A 24,592-nucleotide genomic window follows, 5' to 3' on the forward strand; every position below is an offset into this window, starting at 1 on the left:
CGTCCCAACGGAATGCCCTCTTCTTTTGGGGGTTGGACCGGTTGCTCAATGGTTGAGGCTTTGTATCTCAACCCAGAAATCACAAGTTCAATCCCAGCTTACCTACCAATAATCAGTTTTAGGCTCACACTCAATTCACATAATCCAAAAACATAGGCCCTGCTCGTCTAAGATTATGGCAACTGATTGTGAGTGCCAAACCGTTGGATACATTTTATATTCTTAAATTGTAAAATCCAAGATTTTGCTTTTTAGTAGTGCTTGGATTTAGCTTTTTAGTAGTGTTTTGATCTAGGATTTAGCTATATTCTCCCCCTAGTATTTCAATTTTTACTTTTTAGCAGTGTTTAGATCCAGGATTTAGCTAAATCCATACACTACTAAAATGCTAAATCCTGTATTTTATAATCCAAGAATGTAATGACCCCAAGTAATTTCGAATCCAATAATCGGTTTAGCACTCACAATCAGTTAATTTTAAAAGAACATGGCTATAGTGTAGCCGCATTTATCTTTCAGGTTGGGTTCGGGTTGAATTTTCCTAACCTGAGTTGAGTATGGATCGAGTTCGGGTTGAGGGCTGGGCTGCTTCCCGATTTTTTTTTATCAATTTTTTTTTAGTTTTTATTTTGTACATTTAAACCTTAAAAACTCGGGTCGGGTTCAGGTTGGAAAAACAGGTTTCCTCGGGTCGGTTCGGGTTGAACCTCATCAGGTTGGAACTCGGGCCAGGTCAGGCCAGGTTGAGTAAATGGTTCATCGGGTTGGCCCAACCCGGGTCGAGTCGAATCCCTACTTTTTAGGCTCCAAGATTGCAATCTATCACACGTCTCTATATTTAATCTTCCACTTTTGCTTTTTCCGAATCAGATTCTCTCTCTCTCTCGAAGGGAAAAAGCAGACAGAGAGAGGGAGACAATCGTTAACCCTAAATCTTACTTTCGTCATCTTCTTGTTAGGGTTTCTTCCTATTTTAGGGTTTCTCCATTAATCAGCTCGAAGAAGCTGAAATTTCTACGAGAAAGTTGCAGAGAATCAATCGAAGATTGATTGAAGATGCTAGACGTATCGCGCGTGCAGAAAGAATTGGTGGAATGCAATAAGAACAAGGCGATCTCAGGGGTGAGCATTCAGCTCCTCGGAGATGAGCTTTCTCATCTTTCCGGCACGATTAACGGCCCGATTTCAACCCCTTATGAAGGCGGAACCTTCCAAATCGATATCCGATTGCCCGGTAATGAAATTTTCTCAAATTCTTGAGTTTTCTTCATTGATCTGTTGGTAGAAAATGCAGAGAGACCGATGGTTCTTTTGTGTTTTTTAAGTTTTGCAGAGGAATTAAGATGAGTGCATGCTGTTTTAGGTTTTGTGAAATTTGATTGGAGTTTTTGATTTGGTATATTTGTTTGTGGAAGTCCAAAGTTGTTATTTTTAGGGTTTTAAGTGTGAAATGAAATGAGGTTTTGGGATTCGATTTTTTTAAGTTTTGTAGAGGAATTACTTTGAGTGCATGCTATTTTAAATTTTGCGAAATTTGATTGGAGTTTTTGATTTGGTATATTTGGTTGTGGAAATCCAAAGTTGTTATTTTAGGTTTTAAATGTGAAATGAAATGAGGTTTTGGGATTCGATTTTTTTTTTTTAGTTTTGCAGAGGAATTACGTTGAGTGCATGATTTGATTGGAGTTTTTGATTTGGTATATTCGGTTGTGGAAATCCAAAGTTGTTATTTTAGGGTTTTAAATGTGAAATGAAATGAGGTTTTGGGATTCGATTTTTTTTAGTTTTAAGAGGAATTACTTTCAGTGCATGCAATTTTACATTTTGCGAAATTTGATTGGAGTTTTTGATTTGGTATATTTGGTTGTGGAAATCCAAAGTTGTTATTTTAGGTTTTAAATGTGAAATGAAATGAGGTTTTGGGATTCGATTTTTTTTTTTTAGTTTTGCAGAGGAATTACGTTGAGTGCATGCTGTTTTACATTTTGCAAAATTTGATTGGAGTTTTTGATTTGGTATATTCGGTTGTGGAAATCCAAAGTTGTTATTTTAGGGTTTTAAATGTGAGATGAAATGAGGTTTTGGGATTCGATTTTTTTTTAGTTTTGTAGAGGAATTACTTTTAGTGCATGCTATTTTACGTTTTATGAAATTTGATTGGAGTTTTTGATTTGGTATATTGTTATGTGCATAATAATTATGGTGTGGGTGTTAGTTGTGGGAATGTGTTTTTGGAGTTATGGGTGTTAGTTATGGTGTATGTGTTAAGTAGTGGGTGTTAGTTATTTGTGATGTGTCTTGTTAATGGGTAAGTGTGCTTGTGATGTGGCACTCTCTCTTGCTTGTATTTATGTAGTAGTAATCTAATGAAAGAAAGGAAAGAAGAGAAGATAATTTACAGCAAATGAGACTTTGTTTTGGAGAGTCATGGCTCCTCTCGAATCGAGCCGCTAGGAGGTCCGGTTGCCTCGAATCAACCATTCCCCCTTCTATTTCTCTTTTATTTTGTTTATTTCCGTTACGGCCGATTAGGCACGTCACAATTGGTATCAGAGCGGTGGATCCTATGCCATGGCTGTTCCGTTAGAGCTTTTGGAATCCCTACGCGATGATTTCCGGCAAATCAAAGTGAATTTTTTTAAAATGATGGAGGAGTACTGGCGAATCACGGAAGGCTTGGAAAAAATCAGCGAAGAGATCAAAGAAATGCGTAAAGAAGGAGCAAAGTTATATCTTGAGAAAGTTGATGCTCACGTAGAGAAAATCGTGAAAATCAATGGTGATGAGGATGAAAATTTTTATTCCATTCCAACTTTGAGAGCAACAAATTTTAAAAGCGGGGTTCGAAAGATCACGCTCGTTACTTTTGAAGAATACGGAGGTCTAAAGTTGATTGTGTTGTTCAATCGAAGTGTGCCCAACAAGATTTGGGACCTCGGCGGAATACAATATTTTCTAAATTCGACCTTGAGGACAAGGTCGATTCTAAGGGGGAAGGAATGTTAGGTGCATAATAATTATGGTGTGGGTGTTAGTTGTGGGAATGTGTTTTTGGAGTTATGGGTGTTAGTTATGGTGTATGTCTTAAGTAGTGGGTGTTAGTTATTTGTGATGTGTCTTGCTAGTGGGTAAGTGTGCTTGTGATGTGGCACTCTCTCTTGCTTGTATTTATGTAGTAGTAATCTAATGAAAGAAAGGAAAGAAGAGAAGATAATTTACAGCAAAGGAGACTTTGTTTTGGAGAGTCATGGCTCCTCTCGAATCGAGCCCGGTTGCCTCGAATCAACCATTCCCCCCTCTATTTCTCTTTTATTTATTTTTATTTCCGTTACGGCCGATTAGGCACGTAACATATATTTGTTTGTGGAAATCCAAAGTTGTTATTTTTAGGGTTTTAAATGCGAAATTAAATGAGGTTTTGGGATTTGAGTATTCTTCTATCAAGATTCAGTAATTTTTGGGGCATTTGTGTATTTGGCTATCAAATATGTAATTATAGGATTCCAATTTCCAAGTTCTTGAATTATGCCCCTGATAGTGTAGGTTTCATCGTCTTGCGTTTTCTTTTCTTTTTTTGAATGGTGTTCTTGCATTTTCTTCATCGTTCTTTTTGTAGAAAATGCAGAGAGATCACTGGTTCTTTTGTGTTTTTTCTTTTAGTTTCGCCAAGAAATTAGGTCGAGTGCATGCTATGCTATTTGAGTCTGTGAAATTTGATTGGAGCTTTTGATTTCAAATGTACGGATGTGGAAATCCGAATTTGTTATTGTAGGGTTTTAAATGTGAAATGAAATGAGGTTTTGGGATTGGAGTATTATTCTGCCAAGATTCAGCATTGTAATTTTCTGTATTTGAGTATTTGGCTATTAAATATGTAATTATAAGATTCCAATTTCCTGCTTGAATTCTTCCACTGATAGTGTAGATTTCATCTTGTTTACCGTTCCGATCTAGGTTGAGGAGATACTGTTCTGTCTCTCATGGCTACAAAAAGATACAGGTTCCCGAAATTTTGTGTTGCATTTTTTCTGGAATTCAGGCATGTTTATTGTTGAAGTATAAATGATTAAATAACACCAACTCTAACAGCTTAGGCCCGGTTCGTTTCAGATTATGACAACCGATTGCAAGTCCAAAACATATTATTGGACTCAAAATTACATTTAAATTTGAGTCTAATAATAGTTTTAGAGCTGACAATTGGCTGTCATAGTCTGAAACGAACAAGGCCTTAGGCTTTTGGAGTAATTGGTTGTTTCACATGGTATTAGAGCTATTGCCTCACGGCAGGTCCTGGGTTCAAAACCCAACAACTCCCTGATATTAAAATTCCACGTGAATGGCCAACCCAAAAAGAGGGGTTACATGTGAGGGGGAGTGTTGAAGTATAAATGATTAAATAACACCAACCCTAACAGCTTAAGCCTTTATAAGAATTGGTTGTTTCACATTTCTGGAATTTGGATGCAGATAAAATGCTATCACGATCACGTGGTTTTCTGTTCCTTCAAATTGTACATATTTCTGAAGATGAGATTGTGTATTTTGAGAGTCATCATTGAATTGCTTAGAATGGTGTGAGCTCAACATCCTTGTCAATTATTGTAGCACCGGCGTCAGGTTTCTGGTTGAAGATGCTGTGGACGTTACAGTTACAAAGACGGGGATTGTCAATTGTGTATATGTCGAGTCAGTGTTGGATCTCTTAAGACTGCATTCATATCCATTACCTGAAGAAAACTTGTCAGGTTGCTGGGTGAAAATATTATAGAGGTTAAAGTTAGGAAGGATGGGTTAGTCAGCATTTGCTTGATAAACCTACAAATAACTTCTCTGTTTAGAGTTTAGACTTTAGAGGGACAACTGCATGATTGATTCCTTTTTTCGTTAAATATGCAGTCTCCTTCATTGCATGCCTGAGTAGCAAAACCTCTCCATTTTGTAACATTTTTCTTTATTTGTGTGTCATATGTGTTTATTGATGTCTTTTCTTAGCAATTCTATGGAACATGTTTTCTATCCAAGATTGAATGTTAAGAAAATAGTCTATAGGTTAATATGCAATGTTAGTACTTACAAAGCGATTTATTTCCTAAGTTTTTGAGCAAGTATGGAGAATGATTAAACAAATGGCTGAAGCTATCATGGTTGCTGATATGTGTATGTGTTTGTGTTGCAGATGAGTATCCTTTTGAGCCTCCAAAGATGCAATTTATTACAAAAGTTTGGTATGAACATATTACCTATTTGCATGTGCTGCTCATAAATTGGCTCTCTTCCGCATTTTATTATTTTTTGTTATGTCAGTTCTTTATTGGTCCTGAGTTTATTTCGCTTACCATCGTTATCCCATTATTCCATTTTCAATGCTTCACTATGCATGTATTTTCTTTGGGCATGACATTGTTTTTTCTTTGCATTTTACTGTCATACTACAAACTTATCACACCAGCTGGCACATTAGATGCCTTCTCGTCCCCTTCCGTTTCTTGCTATCTTTCTAACAATATATTCAGTTATCCCTCGGAAAAGAAAAGCTTTGAACCTCTAGTTTTGGAATTGGTTCCTGTGTTTTTCTATCTTCATTTATTTGAATGATTAATTTCATCTACATAGTCATTTGCTTATGAGAATTTTCTGTTCAGACTTTGGATACTGATGCTGAGTTAGTTTATACAGATGCTGAGTTAGTTTATTCTAGTAGCACTTCTTGGAATACAGTGGATGCAATGTGCCATAGCCAAGCAGATGTCACATGTGAATTTTCAGTTTGAAATCCTTATGCTAGATTTTGATGGAACATGTCCAGAGATTCTTCTACTTATTCTTTTCTTGTATATGGCATGCCTTAAGAAGCTCAATATGTTCTACTTATTCTTTTCTTGTATATGGCATGCCTTAAGAAGCTCAATATGGCTCTTGCTTTTGATGGATATTATTTATATAATTTTCTTCCATGGTTTGAGTTTTCAGTTTTATTTTTATATCTAGGTGTATTTTAGATGGTTAAGTTACATCATGGATTCAGTTCAATCTTCTGGCTTCAGTTTTCGTTTTTCTTATCATCCCAGTATGGTTATTTTGACTATTTTTATCTGAGGATCAGAGGGGGCATGTCTCAAGGTCCTTATATCTCTTCTTTCTTTTTCTTGCCCATAGCATGCCTAGAGACTTTGATTATGACTTCTAAAGTTTATGAAGGTCACTATTTTGTTTTATGACTTGATTATAATTGCATTTTTTATCTAAGGGTGCTATGGATGGTTAAAAGGACACAAAGGGTTCCCCTCGAGTTGCTTGAATCACTTTGCAAATCATTTGCAAGTGCAAGGTTATTTTGAATATTTTCATCTTTTTCCTTTTAAAATTAAACTTGGAATTTCTGGACAGCTACAATATTCGTTGAGTGGACGAGGTGGTAAACAATCCTCTTTTTATTTGGTTATTTATATGTTTGCAACGTGGGAACCACTTCCTCATGTCACAATTCCTGAAGTCTATGACTGGGTGTACTTCTTAGGAGTTCACATTTAGGTTATGTTCTGTTCTGAATTTACAGAGGTTCATTAGTTTTCCAATAAATATGAGTTTGAGTTCTTGTAGTGGATCTCAAAACTGTGATCTTAATTGTGCATGCTCCAATTGGAGAATTTTTATGCTAGATTGTTATACACATTGGGCGCTTCAATTTGGTTGTGGCTGGATTTGTTTTATGATGAATTGCAGCATCTTTCTGTGGTTATAAATTGTTATAGAATATTAGATTGATTGATATCTGACCGCTGGATTGGGTGTTTGGTAGATTTGGTAATTTGGATAGATTAGCTAATGAGCTAGATTAGTAGGTAGGATTTCTATCTTTATCACTTTCTATGTTTATGTTAATTTCTTGCTATCTTTATCCCTTTGAGTGTTCTATTTAAACACTCATTAAGGCTTTTGTAATCAGTCTAAGAAACCAATATTAGTGAAATCTTTTCATATGTTGTCATGGTATCATAGCCTAACGATCTGACCTACCGCTGACTACAACCCATTTAGCATTGTTCTCCGGCAGACAGCCGATTTAGCCATCCGCCCAGCCCCAATCCATCCTTATCAATATTGCTCTTTCCAAAATCATCTGTGTTACTCTCACTATCAACAGTTGGAGAATTGGTGCACCTTTTCTACTTTTCCTCGTTTCTCCCTCATTTTTTTGGGCATTTTTGTGCTGCTACAAGAGCCAGATTCGTCCTCGTCCGTATTGCAGTAGCCCCTCCATTTCCTCTACTAACCGCAAGTCAACACTGCTCAATGGCTTAGATATCAAAATCGTCACGCACAGGAGATTCTGTTGCTGCCCACATGCACCCATGGCCGAAAACCCCACTTTCTGCTTTCTCCTACTCTTATGCTTGATATGTGTGAAGAAACATGGTGAAAACCTTCGTTCCCTTGCATGAAACAGCTGATAGGGCATGCTTCCTTTTTTTATTCTTTACATGTCTTTCATCATTACTTTTACAAAGCCCTATATGGATTTTGTTGTATATCATTCCACCCGATTCTCAATGTTACAACATGGTCATAAGAAGTTTTCACCATGGAAGCAGGAATCGCACCCTGCATGAGGGAATCACGATTCCGAATTGGGAATCTCGACGCTTCCCCAAAAATGGGAATCGCGCATCCCCAAAATGGGAATCACGCTTCCCCAAAATGGGATGCGCTTTCCATCATTTTAATTATATGGGAATCACAAAAATGGGAAACACACTTCCCCGTCGTGCTTCCCCGGTGCTTCCCTTCGCGCTTCCCGCTTCCCTTCCTGCTCTGGCAACCTTGGTTTTCACATCCCCATCTTACTTAGATGACACTCCTTCCTCTTGTCTGAAGTGAAATCACCCCCACATATTGATATTCACGCCCCCATTTTCTTGTTTTGTCCAAATAAGTAGAGTTATCGCTATTGTACCAGTTGCTTATATTTGCCATTAAAAGCATCCAAATTAGCAAAATATCAAAAGCCACTATTTCAGTCGTTTCTTCTCATTTTGGTTTTTTTACCTTTCCAATCTTATCCTTATTTATTTCGCCTATTTTAGTTGAGGTACCTCACATAAGGTGCGTGCCTGAAATAGGAACTTTTTCAATTAGGGGTGCAACTCGGGTCGGGTTGGGTCGGGTTGAGGCCAACCCGAACCCGACCCGACCCGAGTCTCAACCCGAAGAGGGTCAACCTGACCCAACCCGCAGGAAAAATTCCACAACCCGAACCCGACCCGCTTTGCAAAAATCAAAAGAACCAAAAAATAAAAAGAAAAAAAGTACCTGGGTGCTTCTTCCACTTTAAGGATCGTCGGTAAGAGACATTAGATAGAAGTTTTCCCTTCAAGATCTCCCTATCAGGGATCTTCACAGTACCATATTTTTGCAAAACTGAGTCACTGATTTAGGGAAATAGTCCATGAAGACCACCAATGATGAACAGCCTGAGGAGTTGAGGTGGAACATCATCTTCTCTTTGAGGTTCTTCTCAGGGAAGATGGGCTTGATGGTAGTGGGGAGAGCATGAAAAACCCTTCTCTTCTCTGTGAAAAATGGTTAGAGAAGAAGAACCACAGACTTCTCTGCGAAAAACGGTAAGAGAAGAAGAAAAACTGAAATATCCTCGAACGAGAAAAGCTGGCAATGCCCTTCCACTCTAGCTGTGGTCTTTCTTTCATTCTTCTTCCTCTTCTCCTGCGCCATTCGTGCTTGGTTTCTCACATAGAAATCAGAAGGCTCAAGAGATGAGCAGTGAAGTGGTTTTCATCATTTGATAGGTGAAAAAAAAAATGAGCGGTTTTCACTTTTGATTTGGGTTTTGCAATTTTTTAATCCTCATACACAGGGGACATCTGGATAACATTAAAAGTAAGGTGAAAAAAGGAGAGTGCTTTTATGTTTTGCCCTTCAGATATAGGTTATTTATAGCAATAAATAATGGGGCTGTGGGAAATAAGGACAAGGGTCTTTTAGGTTATTTAAAGCTGCACTGCAAATAAAAAAAGAAATAAAAATTAGAAATTTCGTCGGGTTTCTGATCGGGTCAGGTTGCTCAACACCCAACCCGAATTTTCATCGGGTTAGATTTTCCCAACCCGAACCCAACCCAACGAAAGTTCAACCCAACCCGCCAAAAAAACGGGTTGATACCCGATTTGGACCCCTATTTTCAATTGAGGTGCTTCATTTCTTTTGAAGTGCGTGCGTGAGAAAGTAAATTCCTCATCCATGAGGAGTAGTACTTGAAATGCCGACTCATGATGTCTTGCCCATCGAGGCTCATTCTCGCCAATTTTGGCAATAGTCCATAGTGACATATTTCCACGAGAATCTGTATTCTAAAACCAACTCATGATGCCTTTGCCCATCGATGCCCATCTTTTGCCTATTGTGGCGGTCTATAATGACCCATTCCTACAAGGATCGGTATTCAAAACCAACCTATAAAAACTCACCTATCATGGCTTGAGTATCATCTAGCCCCACTGAGGCTATGATTGGCTTTTATAAGCCCTCTTTGTAGCACACCAAGCGACGTCTTCTTCAGCAATCAGTATCAACTATCAGCCATCTTTAGTTGATATTCGACAACATCAGGGGATATTTATCATCAAACTTTGACGGTGGGCTTCAAATCACTTCAAATTAGAGGATTCTATTTTCTTATGAGTGAAAATTTCTATTTTCATATTGGGAAATTTTAATTGGGGGCTTTTATTGTAGTCAAACGTATGTAGATTTTCAATCCACATATGTTCGAGGGGGCATGCTAGAGAATATTATATCGATTCATATCTGACCGTTGGATTGGGTGTGTGGTAGATTTGGTAATTTGGATAGATTAGCAAATGAGCTAGATTTAGTAGGTGGGATTTCTATCTTTATCTTTATCCCTTTGAGTGTTCTATTTAAACACTCATTAAGGCTTTTGCAATCAATCTAAGAAACCAAGATTGGTGAAATCTTTCCATGTTTTGTCATAAATCATGTTTGCTTCTTCTGTGGCTATAAATCATATTTGCTTCTTTATCTTCCTAATATAAAATTATAGTCAGATTAATTTTCAACCTTTCTTTCTGCGAATCACTTGATTTCTTCCTTCTGCTCAAGTTTATCAAATAAGCTGAGATTTTTATGACACAAATTGTACCTCAAGTCATTTAATTTTATTGGGACATACCAACTTTCTCAAAGATATCTAACCTCTAGATAACGCTTGTATGTAGGAACTTAGAAACAAAACTACTACTATAATAGACGCTGCATATTGTGCAATTGATTTGAGGGGCTCTTGCCAATGATCTTGGGTAATGAGTTGTTTGGTTCTAGAAATATGCTTAGTGTTGGAGTATATGGATAGGATGGATATGCTGGTGAAGCGTCAGGGCATGTGTATTTGGATTTATCCGCAATAACCTTCTTTGATGCCTTCACACTTATTGTGCTAAGCTTGTCCCTGAACTAGAATTGCCTTTGTGGTTACCATTTAGCTTAAAAGGAACCATATGCGACCTTCTCAATTCTTATTATACGAGTAAAAACAAATTGTATGGGTGCATTGTTAAAGTAATCAAAAGTTCCGTGCGATGCTGCTAAGAATTCGAGATAAGCGACATCATTTGAAGTTTACAACGGACCTTTTACCTACGATCTCCTAGGGCATTTTTTTTTGAAACGGTACCATCTCCTAGGGCACTAGAAGTCCAAATTTCATCGAGAATCTGTTTGGTTGCTGATTTTTAAGGCTTTGCTTTGGGATGCCACGTAGGAAACATCAGGCATGTGGTTGCCAAATAATATCTAAAAGCCGACGAGACTACTTGGGATGTTGGATGCTTGTCGGCGCCCACATGACATCTCTGGTAGTCTCCAGCAAATGACTTGAAAAAATTGTGTTCTTTAGTGATAAAAAACTGGGGCTCTTGAGTGTTTTTGGTGCTAAGAATCCGAGATACACGGCAAATGCCGACGAAGATCTCTCTCTCTCTCTCTCTCTCTCTCTCTCTCTCTCTCTCTCTCTCTCTCTCTCTCTCTCTCTCATTTTCCCTTTTCTTCTTCTCCCTCTTCTCAATCTTCATCACTAGCTTTCATGGCGAACAAAAACCAGGATCTTGCCTCAAAACCAGCAACTCCCGTCTCCACCTTTGCTTCTTCCTTATCTTGCCTTTTTTTTTACTTTCGATTGATCCACCGAGATATCGCCCCATGGACCCTTTCCCGCGTATCCACTGCCAATTTTATGGAAGCCTGCAATCACCCCACCTTCCTAATCATCACCTCCGGTTGCCGCCTCTAAGGATATTTCACATTTAAGCGCACTACCGATAAGAATCAAATTGAATCCTCCAATATTTTCCATAATATGAGCTTGACTCTCTCTCTCTCTCTCTCTCTCTCTCTCTCTCTCTCTCTCTCTCTCTCTCTCTCACATCTTCCACTTCTGTAATGCATGACATGTGGAGCTCCTTTCTTGTTTCTATCGGGGCAGTCGAGTGATCCAACTGTTTCCACTCGAGTGGTGGAAAAAACAGAGCCTTCTCTGCTCATCCGGTTGAATGAAACAGCACTCTCTCGGGTCTATTGCTCGTCTGTCTCAGTACTTGAGAGGTAGAAGTGAGATACTTGAAAACAAAACCCAAGAACCATAGATATGAATAGGGAAAACCCTAAATAAATAGATGAAAAAATAGGAAGAAAAAAAAATCTCATTCAAGTTGGAGGAGAAAAACGGGTTTTGAGCGGTAAGAGGAGGTTCAAGACATTTCCAATCGGTTCGAGTTCAGGCAGCTGAACTTTTCCTAGAAATCTTGTGGTTTTCATTTGGGAGATCTGGAAACATTTTCTTATATATTTTGGAAGATAGGGCTATTGGTTGGTTTGCAAACCATCTTTCAACAACCTTTCTTCCTCTCCATTAAAATTTGTTCTTCCATTATCAGAAGCTTAGCTTTCTCGTCTATAAACCAATCCAGCATTCACAACTTTTTCCGACATTTTACTAGTCATGTAACCAAATGCAACATCTTCGACTTTTCCTGCATTCTACTACTTAACAGGACAACCAAACAACACTTTTGCAGTGCCAATTCACTACTATTTTACCAGGAGACGACTTGACCACTACTCTTTGGAGAAACAGGTTATACAACAAAATGGATCCTGACTAAATATTGTGGCCAATAGTTAAATTCAGACATAAATCTAGATATAACTGAGGTTCAATCCCAGCTCACCTACCAAAAAAAAAATCTGGATATACCTTTTGTGCAAGCGCCCAGCTCAGAACTATTTGATACGGAAGGGGAAGTCTGTATTATCTATAAATGTGCCCTTTCCTGAAAGTAGTTTCTTATTTCTACAAGGATATTTCATTGTCCAAAAGCATTGTTATGATGGACCATTATCATGATCTCACCAGACTGCTTGCTGGTGCATTGGATGTCATTTTGTTGAAGCACAAGAGAGCATTGTGACCTCCTGGCCTTCATGACTACTATGTGCTTGTGACAGGGGTGGTTGACTAGGTTGTGGAGTCTAGACATATTGGGAGCTTATGAAACTCAGGGTGTCTTGAAGAAGATTCAAACTGCACAGGTTGTCCAGAAGAAATGATGGACCTGGATGACACATTTTGCTTCTTGATATTTTGACATTCTGAATCTCTTCAATACATTGCTTAAACAATTCACTTTGTTTCTGGCATCCTGATGCATACTGTAATGTCTCCTTTATTTGACCCATCTGTATGATGGAGGAACCTTTCATCCACACGTCTAAATAAGCATCAATATATTTAGAGAAATAATAGCCACAATTATCCCTACTTTTGATAATGGGCACTAGTCTCTTTGTTTTGCACTTCTCTATTTATTTGTTAAAGAATGTTACAATTCCCAAACAACTATCAGACCAAGGTAGTCAGAGCGGGAATCGAAGGCTCCCAGAATGGTCAGAAGCGGAAATCGTGAAGCCGTCGGAGAGTCACCGAAGAGTCGCCGGGAATCGTTGGAGAGTTGGGAATCACCAAGGAATCTCCGGGGAATCGCCGGAAAATCGTGTTTCACATAACATTAAACCGCGGTTCCCAAAAGTGGGAATCGCGTTTCCGGGGAATCATAAACCGCGATTCGCATGGTTTCCTGCGAATCCGGACCGGGATTCCCAATTTTTGGGGATTCAAGAAGAACACCGTTTCGGATTCGAGAACCGGGGAATCGGGGTTCCCTACTCCCAACGAAGAATCCTGCTTCCGTGTATCAGACAGCCAATTAGAGAGTGTTTGATATAGTCAGGAGTGTCATTATCATTACTCGTCTTTGTTCTATATTTTTATTAGTATGATATGCTTGCACAGGCACATCAGTGTTCAGGTCCTTTAAGAATATCACAATTTCTTGTAGTAACCTCTCTCTCTCTCTCTCTCTCTCTCTCTCTCTCTCTCTCTCTCTCTCTCTCTTGCTAATGTGAGCATAAGCATTTGCAAATTACAAGCTTACATTTACTAGTTCAATTGAGATGTCACGAGCTTGAAGATGATTTCACAGGTTTTTAACCTTATGTTTCCCTGCATGCATTCTTTTCAAGGCATCCAAACATTAGCAGTCAAAATGGTGCAATCTGCTTGGACATTTTGAAAGATCAATGGAGTCCAGCTCTGACCTTAAAAACAGCATTACTCTCTTTGCAAGCATTGCTTTCTGCTCCTGAACCTGATGACCCTCAAGATGCTGTTGTAGCTCAACAGGTCTTGATTTCCTCCAACTTAACCTCGCAATCTCTTCCTTTATAACCCCCTCATCCTCATATTTCCCATGTTTGGCCATGGCAGTATCTCCGTGACTACCCGACATTTCTTGGTACCGCTCGCTACTGGACTGAGACTTTCGCAAAGAGGGCATCCATTGGAACTGAAGAAAAGGTATAGAATTGAACCTCTGGGCTTTATTAAATTAACACAAAAGCATCAGAGTTTTGTTAATACAAACATAATCATCATGTAAACTGATAATTAGATGAATTTGTTTTTTTCCCCTACAGGTACAGAAGCTGGTAGAAATGGGGTTTCCTGAAGGTTTGGTAAGGACGACTCTGGAAATTGTTGGCGGCGATGAAAACATGGCCCTCGAAAAGCTTTGCTCCGGCTAAAACTATTTTGACGCTGAAATGTACAGTACTGGTGCATGTTAAATGGTCTTGCTGCTGCTTTCATCATCTTTTTCACTCTAGTCAGTTGCTCTAATCTCATTGAATTCCTGAAATTTATTAAGCAGACAATGGTGGAATTCATGATAAGATTCATTGTGTCCCCTATCCAAATTTTTACCTCAATGGCCATCTCTTCGGGCTTCACATTCTCCATGTTGTCGTATCATAATTTAGAAGCTACTTCTGTCCAGAGAAAAAGACTCAAAACTAATTAATCATGAAGGAAATCAAAGAGGGAAAAATGCATTAGAAAGGACTTACATGTTTATGTTTACTTTGTAGTGATGCTGTAGCATCTGCGGGTTAATTTCCTCCCCTCATTTCCCCATAGAGATTAGTCAGATCTAAGAAACCCTTTTTTTTTTTTGCTCAAGGACTAGAAATTGAGAATTTTCTACGAAATGGCTCTGTTACCAAATTTGATGCAGATCAAGGCAGTGAAAGCTCTTGCTTTATGAAATGATTTAGTAGGCTGCTGGTTTTGTAAGCACTCGTAATCATAGTTATAAATTTCAGTTTTGAACGCGTTTCGGCCCCCATGCCGAAATGCGGTGCACCATTAAAAAAAAAATTTATTTAATACCAAATTTCAGGAAAAATGCAATGTGGTTAAAAATTTTGAGATTTTTGGGTTGAATTTCTCGGAAATTGGGCGAAATCGTGTACCATTTTGAGTATTGGTGATTTCGGTTTTGGTGTTGACGGAAATCCGAAATTTATACGTCGGATTTTAGGTGAGATCACTTCTTCCACGATCAGAAAAAAGATAACAAGATTACAAAAGGGATTAACACGAACCTCATACAATGGTCACCCTTCTTTTGCTCTTCCATAGTAACACTTTATGTGAAGAGAAATTCTATAGTGCCCGATCCCGATCGGGCACCAACACTGGCGGGGCCTGCCCTTCATATTTGACCGAACAGCGAGCAGCCTCTTAGAAAGTTGAAAATGTGGTCTGCTGTTGGATCAAATATCAAGAGGGATGCAACCTTACAGAATCTCTCTATTTCAAAACCCCTTTCTCTAAACAAGAAACTACAAGAGAGAAAATCAAGAAACCGAACAACAACACATTACTGTTCTCCTTCGTTATCTTTTCCAAGGTATTCTCTCACACTCGTAATTTTCCCATACGCCTTCTCTTTACACCTTACATGCAATAGGGTCTTAAAACCGTCCCCAACTGTTTTGGAAAACAAGCCACTGATACCAACATAGAGAAAGACACGGTCAAAAGGTAAAAAACGCATCCTAGGAGGGGGTGAATTTCTCAGTGTCTTTTTCATTTCTCTCTTTGATGATTTGATCAGCTATCAGAAGCTGGGTTTTTTGCAAGAAAGTGGCAGAGAATCGATCATTGATTGATTGAAAATGAGAGGCCTTTACGAAAGAACTAAGGCCGGCGTGAGCATAGACAGCTCCTTGGAGATGAGATTTCATATCTTTCCGGGACCATTACCGCCCGGTTGGATCGCCTTACGAAGGCGGGACCTTCCAAATCGATATTCGATTGCCCGGTAATCAAAATTTCTCTACATTTTGCGTTTTCTTCATCGATTTTTTGATAGACAATGCAGAGAGATCGCTGGTTCTTTTGTGTTTGTGAGTGTCGGAAAGGAATTAGTTTGAGTGAAATGAAATGAGTTTATTCCATTTTCAGTGCCTCACTGTGCATCGATTTTCTTCGGGCATGACATTGTTTTTCCTTTGCATTCTACTGTTATACTACAAACTTATCACACCACCTAGGTACCTGCTCGTCCCTTCTATTTGTTGCTATCTTTCTAATAATATATTCAGCTATCCCTCAGAAAAGAAAAGCTACGAGCCTCTTGTTTTGGGATTGGTTCCCATGTTTATTCAATCTTCATGTATTTGACTAATTAGTTTCATCTACATAGTCATTTGCTTACGAGATTCTTAGAACACTGTGGATACAATGTGCCAGAGCAAAGCGGATGTCACAGACTCACATGTGAATTTTCAGTTAGAAATCCTTATGTTAGATTTTGATGGGACATGTCCCGAGTTTCTTCTATTTACTCATACTCCGATGACCTAGTCTCCTATCTCGCCCTTACCTTAGAGCTTTGCCTGAGCACTCTTTTCTTGTACATGGGCATGCCTTGAGAAGCTCAATATGACTTGCTTTTCGTAGATGTTAAGGATTGATTTTTCTTATCATCCCAATATGGTTATTCTATTCTGACTACTTTCATCATAGAATCAAGGTCCCTTGTGTTCCTCTTGTGCATAGCATGCCTAGACACTTTTGATTATGACTTCCCCAACATTAGCAGTCAAAATAGTGCAATCTGCTCGTACATTTTCAAAGAAGAATGGACGGCCGGTGTGACCTTGAAAGCAGTATTACTCTCTTTGCAAGGTTGCTTTCTGTTCCTAATCCTGTTGACCCTCACGATGCTGTTGTTGTAGCACAACAAATCTTGATTTCCTCCACCTTAAACCATCTCTTCCTTTATATCCTCCTCATCCTCTTATTTTCTGTGTTTGGCCATGGCAGTATCTCCATGACTACTCGGACTTTCTTGGTACTGCTCGCCGCAAAGAGGGCATCCATCGGAACTGAAGGTATGGAACTGATACTGGTGGGCTTTATTAAATTAACACATAAGCATCAGGGTTTTGTCAATACAAACATAATAACCATGTAAACTGATAATTAGATGAATTTGTTTTGAACCCTACAGGTGCAGAGGCTGGTAGAAATGGGGTTTCCTAAAGGTTTGGTGAGGAAGACGCTTGAAATTGCCGGTGGAGATGAAAATCTGGCCCTTGATGAGCTTTGCTTGGGTTAAAGCTGTTTAAACATTAAGTGTACAGTAGGGGTGTATGTTTAAAAGGGTCTTGCCGCTGCTTCCATCATCTTTTTCACTCTGGTCAGTTTTTCTATCTCATTGAGTGCCTGAAATTTATCAAACAGACAAGGGAGAAATTCATCATAACATTCTTTTTTTCTTCTTTTTTTGAAACGATTCATTGTGTCACAGAATTAATCTTTTTGCTCTTTCTATTCATTTTTTTTACCTCAATGGCCATCTCTTCCGTCGTCACCATCTCCATGCTGTCGTAGCCTAGTTTAGACGCTACTTCTGCACAGAGCAAAAGACTTAAAACTCATTAAGGAAATCAAAGAAAGAGAAATACATTTAAAAGGGATTACATATATATGTCTACTTTGTAGTGAGACTGTAGCATCTGCGGTTGCATATCCTCCCCTCATTTCCTCATACAGATTGGCCAGCTTCGCCAACTCCTGGATCAGATGGTAAGAGTAAGCGAAATATAAAGCGTGGAGTTCACCAAGTTAAACGAAAAAAAAAAATGTCATTACTGCGTTTGAACGGATGCAGATATATAATAGGATATGCTTTGGATCCATAAAATTTTCCAAAGTTGCAGAGGATATAATCGCAACTCAATTAGCTTCCTTAATTACTGATCAAAGACCCCTACTCCTGGATACAGATCGCTTGGAATGACTCCGATCTGCTTCAAGAATTCGGCAATTCGGCGGTTTTAGCCGCTTGGAAATTGGGATTTGGAGAAATGGACAGAACAGGTTGAATTTGGCAAATGCCATTCTTTGCTTTATAATTTATACATTCTCCTCGAAGGAAAGAAAAAATGCAAAAGTACATACCATTCTTCATATTATGCATTCTCCGCAAATAAACAAAATGCAAAAGTGCTGCTGAGAATGATTAAAGAACACAACCTATTTAGCAGTGCAATTCTGAATTTGGTGGCAGTCCCAAACTAGCTTTGCACCATGAAATCTTGAAAGTCATCCCAACTGATATATATTCAAAGCCTAGTGACAGATTTCCAGAAGTCAGTTTCTCCAATTTGTTTGTAGAATAAGAAACAAAGGAGGAGGACAGGCCCACTTTTAATAGCATTCAATCCAGAACCAGACAAGCGGGTAATTCAGACACTCGTGATCACGACCCCACACCGGCAATGGAATTAGAGTTTTGGTGGGCCAACATGCATAAATCTTGAGATCAAAAAGCAAATCTATTTAGAATTATGATTCGATCACATTCAAGAGCACATCGTACCTTAATTTCATCTATTGGCACTTCCAAGTACTTTAATTGACCATCAAAAGAATAGCTGACATCGAGCTCTAATCAGTCGCAAATCATCATCGAGCTCTAATCAGTCGCAAATCATCATCAAAGGTTTTACTTCTTTGAAAGTAAATGTCAACCGGGAAATTCAACTGTGCCAGTGAATTCAAAGTGATGTAATTGTCCGAGGAAGCCTCTAGATCTACGAAATTTGAGCATCTGATGCCCCCAGCAATCAATCAAATGGAACAAAACCAATCTTAAGGTGGCAAACAAGATGCACGTTGTTTAGTGTAATTTGCATTTGCGTTTTCAGCACCATAGAAAAAGAAATAAAAAAAGAAAAAATTCCAAGGAAATGGAGGTCCGAGGCAATGGTTTCTGAAAAGATAAACGATTTTTCTTTCTATTACTTTCTCTTTGGGGGAAGCAAAGGCATACACAGGGATAAGAAGATTTGGTCACTTCCCATTTGAGGGAAGACTTCAGGAATCGATTTCAGCTATGAATTTTGGAATTGCATTCCTTCATTGTGCCCTTGAGAAATTCAAATTGCCACAGTAGGATTCAGATCTTGACCATGAGAAACTTGAAAGGTATTTGTTCCCATTTTCATTCCCTTTGCACTTTTGCAGCAAATTGCTGTTCTTCTTTTTATGTTTTTGGTCTCTTAGTTTCTATGAAATAATTTTAAAAAGCTGGTATGTGCCTACAAATGTTCTAGCAGAACCCTGTGGGATGCTGAGATCCTAGTTTTGAATTGTATTCTAGCTAAGATTGATCTAGGAATTGTATAAACTTTAGACACGAAGTTCCTGAAAGTCATAAAAGTACGAGAAATCTCTCATTGCTGGTTAATCTAATCGTGGAATGAAATGTAAAAAATAAGTAATCTCCACAAGATAGGGTTAGAAATGGAAAGATGGGAGGAAGGTATTGACCTCAGTAAAAGAGTCAGAAGTTGATATTGCCAACGTGGAAGGGAGTTGATCCCTGCATTCCATTGTCTCCTTGGCTAGCATATCGAGTGGAACATCGATCCAAATGGAAATCCCATATCTCAGAAAAGCCCTTCAAGTTCATAGGAAAACAAGTAAGACTATACATAGCACATAACGACCAAGAATCAGAAATTGCCCAACCCATAAATTATATCCTTACAGATTAGTTGCGCTCTGAACTGCACCATTTCCAGCACAAACTACTAGGCGACCCATGGATGATAATTGCTTTAGTACTTCTGTCTGCCATGAAATCCAGAAATTGCATTTTGATAAATGAGCATAATTTTAGATACATGAAAACCAAAGCTGTATATAAGCAAATGCATCAATAGACAGCATACTTAAACTCTAGAAGGCAATCATTCCAAAAAAAAAAAAAAAGACACACACTCTAGAAGGCAGTCACCTCAGAGTTGCGAAACCCCTCTTCATCATTCTCTTTAAAAGCTCTTACGGCAGACTCACCACCAGCCGCTTGCTCGACCAAACCATCACTGTTTGTAGAAGGTAGAACAAAGTCAAGCAATTCACACAAAGGTAAATATCTTTTCGTGGTAAGCAGGTACTACAAAAACAGCATGTGACTGCTCTACAATATACACCTGTCAAAGTAGTAATATCTTAATACATCAGCTAAAAGTTTCCCCAAGTTTGTTTTCATGGTGCCATTCACCCCTGTAAGTAAAAGAGTTTCCAAGGATAAAGAAATGAATACATATTGTTGATCAGACCGACAACTAAAAGTGAAAATAATAATACTTACCTACAAGAAATATGGAGGTTCCTTTCAGCTCATACGAGATGTCTATTGCCTTATTCTGCAATAAGAATAATGTAAAAAAACATTTAAAACCAATTGGCAAGCCATTGTGTTGTTCACTCGGCATAAAATGCAGTTGGCATCAAATAAATTCATATGAATAATGTAAAACTCAATATGTCATGAATAGACTGGGAAAAACAAGGAGATTTTACCTTCAGTGCAAATGATGGTTCGTGCTCAACAGGAGATGTCCTCGCACCTTAGAAAATAAACTTAACGAGTAAGAAATCGGATGAACCCCATTTCTAGACCGAAAACCTTTTCTTTACTATAGATTTTGGAGCATCATCATTCATATCCAATAGTAAAAAAGAAAGGAAAACATGTACGGTTGGGACATTGTATCTGATATGTTTAGTGTTTACAAACATAATAAATATGAGAAATTCTTTTTATTATTTTAACCCTCCTTTGCACCACCCTGAGTGATATGGCTCACTTCCTTTCACGTAAGTGAAACTTAAAAACGTCCCAATTGTATCTTATATGCTTAGTGTTTACTTTTTTTATTATTTTAAACCTCCTTTGCACCATCTTGTATCTGATATGTTTAGTGTTTACTTGTTTTACATTGATAAGATTTGCATCCTCAGAAATCACCAATTCAGGATTTTCTGCATACATGAGATAATGGAAATGAAAGATACTAACAAAACAAATCTAATTTCGAAGAATCACATCATCTTACAATTCAAGCTTTAAAGACAACGCAACTAACATAGTAACAGAACACGGGCTTAATGCATGTTCCTTCAATGAGATTAATCAGCAAATCACCAAGCAGTTAATCGTCTAGTAAAAGTTCTCAACCCAACTTTAATCAGTCCATTGTATACTTAGCAAAATCCAAAAAACAGTGATCTTTGATCCCCTACAATCTGCATTTTCACTTTTCAAGTCTCTTGCTAAATATAGATAGCTCTTTCAAAGAACACCAAATTTTTTGATGTCATACAACAATCCTAGAATTAGATTGATGAGAGAAATCGTCGAATTGAAACACCATAGATACTACACTAATAAGTTTTCCAATGTTTCAGATTCCATTAAACAAATATTAACATAGTTACTAGGGTAGGAAACAAAACGTGAAACAAAAACAGGAAACACAAGAAAAAAAAAATTTAGGGGCAACGAGAAACAAGAAAATGATAGAAAATCTGAGTAACGTCTTAGGAAACGCATTAGAAGCGTTTCAGAAACAATAGAAAAACACAAATGAAACACAAGGAAAACACGAAAAATGTGGTTTTGTAGATTCAAATTTTGTTAATTCCAAATTTCTATTTGAATCTTTCTTATTTTTATTCTTATTGCAATATATGCTATTGTTTTCTTTTTTTAATATCTATTCCACAATTTTTTATGTGTTCATAAATGATTTTCACAAGTTCCACACATGTTTCCTAAACGTTTCACATACGTTTTCTACGAGTCTTGCATACATTTATCACATGTTTCACACATGATTTACATAAGTTACTCAATATCTCGTATCGGCTGCTGTGGTTGGGTTGACCTTTAGAGCTCGGGTCTAGCGGCCGTTAGATGTCCTTGATAGCCACCGTTACGGAATTGGAAAGATTTTCCCATGCGTTTCGGAAATATGTCTCTTTTTTCTTTTTCTTTTTCTTTTTTTATCGTATTTCGGAAACGTTTCCGAAACGCAGGAAACACGTTTTAGGCGGAAACAGCTTTCCACCCAAGCAGTTTCCAGCAACTATGAATATGATACTCTCTAAGGTAAACCCCAAAACTGATTTAAAAGGATAATTGAAGTTTGGCAACATCTACAGTGATTTCTAGCCGTAGATTTAACTGAAAACTACCAAATCAAAAACCTTGAAATATTACACTTCTGAATTTCCAATATCTCGGATATCAGTAAACACAGTAACCACAACCTCTTGCTAAATCTCGACCTTAGTTCAAATAATTACCGAAATTCACAAAAATTTACAGTGACCTCTAGAACTATATACAGTTCATCAAAGATCTTCTTAATTTGAAACCCTAGAAATAATGTCATCTATTTCCTCAAGGACTACTTCGAATTATGATCAAACAAATCGATTTTACATCTATCTCTTTGGATTAAAACAAGAAACATAAAATTTTAGTGAATATGAGTTTTAGGGTTTCAATCTGAGAGAAAAAAAAAAAACTCACCGGGAAGTTGGTTGGCGCGCGAGCTGATTCTCGTTGGAAATGTTGGAGAAATGGGAGGAGGAATCGTAGATTTTGTAGAAGGGAAATTATAGGGTTTATGGGAGAATGAGGAGGAGATTGGAAAAGTTCGAAGGCCATGAAAATTGAAAAATGAAGAAGAAAAATTAGGGTTTCGAGTTGGATGGAAATGGATGACATTTATCTCCATCTTAAGATTAGAGCCACCGTTTCCCACAAAGCTTCTTGGCGTTTACACACTGCTTGCGTGTATGTTATCTATGGAGCGGGGTTTTTTTTTTCATAGATGATGATGGTATTGAGCTTTCGGACCTTCCCGATTCCAACATTTTATATGGCGCAAGTGACTCGGATCTTAAATTATAACCGATTAGATTATCCTGGCCGTTGGTTTAACGGGAAATATGTATTTGCAGAGATTTTATATGATGTGTGTCTGTATAAGAAAAATTAAATAGGTTGTGCCCCAAATCATTTCCATAGGATAATCATAGTCCTCTCCGATCTATGGACCGTAGTATAGAGGGATGGCACATTGTGGAAACTCCTACAAATCGGAGGGTTAGGATCATCCCATGGAAATTATTTTGGGTCACAACGGGCAAACGGGCCGGGTGGAGCAAGTCACCAAGTTTTTTTTCTTTTTTTTTTGTTTTGCTGTTTTTATTTCCACACTATAGGATGATCCAAACCGTCCATGTGATTGGCCATAACGTAAATAAGTTGTGCGCAAAAAATCATTTCCATAGGATGATCCAAGCCCTCTGATCTATGGAGGAATTGCATATTATTATCTATGGAAACCTCTATAGATCCAAGGGCTTGGATCATCCTATGGAAATGATTTTTGAGGTACAACTTATTTACGTTGTGTTCCATCATATGGCCGGTTTAGATCATCTTATGATGTGGTCCACAAAGTACTTTCTAAAACATATGGGACTGGCTTACACTATATAAATCTCGATCATTTGGGTTTTTCAGGCATCTGTGGGCACCTGCAGGTAGGGGTGTAAATGGATATTCGAAAATTCGATTACCGTCCGCATAAGAATCTGTTTAAAGCGAATATTATCCGAATCCGTTTATACGATATCCGGCTCTTAGCGGGTGCAAATCTGGTAAATGGTACATCCGATCCGTTTAACATCCGAATCAGAGAAGTATATTCCTTTATCCTGAATATCCGCATCCGTATCCATATATCCAAATTCGTATTCGAATTCGATATCCGGATTTGTTTTATTATTTTTAATATTTATTATTAATAATATAATCAAATAAGTGAAATAACAAATAAATCCTCAAATATAATTATATTTACATTTTTGCCATCGATATATATATATATATATATATATATATATATATATATATATATGTAGAGAGAGAGAGAGAGAGAGAGAGAGAGAGAGAGAGAAAAGGGTTCCTACACATATGTGTAGATAAGTTATCTACACACTAGCTTAAAATACAGTGGGGGCCACATTATTTGGGTGATCCAAACCATTCATTTTTAAGGCCCTCACATAGATAGGGTGTCCACAAAAAATCAGATCAATAGGATCATTCTAACCATTCGAACTATGGAGGCAAAAAATGGACTAATTTGTAAAGGTTTAAAGACATCCATTTTACCTCCACAAATCGTAGGGTTGGGATGATCCTATGGATCTGGTTTTTTGTAGACACCCTATCTATGTGAGGGCCTTTAAAATGGATGGCATGGATCACCCAAACAATATGGGCCCCCACTGTATTTTAAGCTAGTGTGTAGAGAACTCTCTACACATATGTGTAGGAACCGTTTTCTCATATATATATATATATATATATATATTTACATTTTAATATTTATTTAATATAAGTTCCTAGCTTGCAAAATAATTGGTAGATAGTTTTTAAGAATCACGTAATATCCAAAGAGTCCAGTATTTTTAAAGGGAGCTGATAAATATGCCCCTTTTAATTATGCGGACACCCGATTTGATACCTTGTCACCAATTAAAGAACGTGGCCAGTTAGACGTAGTAAGACATTTTTGAAAATGACCAAAATGTCCATAAAAGCATATAAATCGCTAACTCTCCATTTGTCTCTCCCACTACTCTATTCCAGATCAAGCGACAAAATCCAGCGCCCAATCTCCCTTTTTCAAGCAATTTTAATTTGGAAGGGAGTTGAATGCTGAGTTCTCCTCTCTTGTACAGGTAGACGTGCTAAGGGAAACAAACCTAAAACAA

The 24,592-nt window shown here is 37.9% G+C and overlaps 2 protein-coding genes across 2 annotated transcripts; one reads left to right on the top strand and one right to left on the bottom strand.

Moving 5' to 3' along the window:
* The first annotated feature begins 856 nt into the window (after nt 1-856).
* Nucleotides 857-14,384, top strand: LOC143860550 (ubiquitin-conjugating enzyme E2 27-like). Its single transcript, XM_077371239.1, has 5 exons — nt 857-1,234; nt 5,180-5,228; nt 13,615-13,774; nt 13,859-13,948; nt 14,068-14,384. The coding sequence occupies exons 1-5, from the start codon at nt 1,057-1,059 to the stop codon at nt 14,173-14,175; spliced, it is 585 nt and encodes a 194-aa protein (XP_077227354.1). The 5' UTR covers nt 857-1,056; the 3' UTR covers nt 14,176-14,384.
* A 2,447-nt stretch (nt 14,385-16,831) lies between these two features.
* Nucleotides 16,832-22,649, bottom strand: SKL1 (shikimate kinase like 1). The gene is made up of 10 exons (XM_077371800.1): nt 22,332-22,649; nt 20,315-20,361; nt 20,103-20,157; nt 19,942-20,014; nt 19,746-19,833; nt 19,497-19,579; nt 19,277-19,406; nt 17,437-17,515; nt 17,287-17,351; nt 16,832-17,164 (listed from the first exon to the last, which is right to left on the bottom strand). Exons 1-10 carry the CDS (start codon nt 22,537-22,539, stop codon nt 17,096-17,098), a joined length of 897 nt encoding a protein of 298 aa, XP_077227915.1. The 5' UTR covers nt 22,540-22,649; the 3' UTR covers nt 16,832-17,095.
* Between the last annotated feature and the right edge of the window lie 1,943 nt (nt 22,650-24,592).

The sequence above is a fragment of the Tasmannia lanceolata genome, unplaced genomic scaffold (assembly GCF_043159265.1).
Source record: "Tasmannia lanceolata isolate RefF3 unplaced genomic scaffold, GAP_Taslan_0.1 ptg000037l, whole genome shotgun sequence".
Taxonomy (NCBI): domain Eukaryota; kingdom Viridiplantae; phylum Streptophyta; class Magnoliopsida; order Canellales; family Winteraceae; genus Tasmannia; species Tasmannia lanceolata.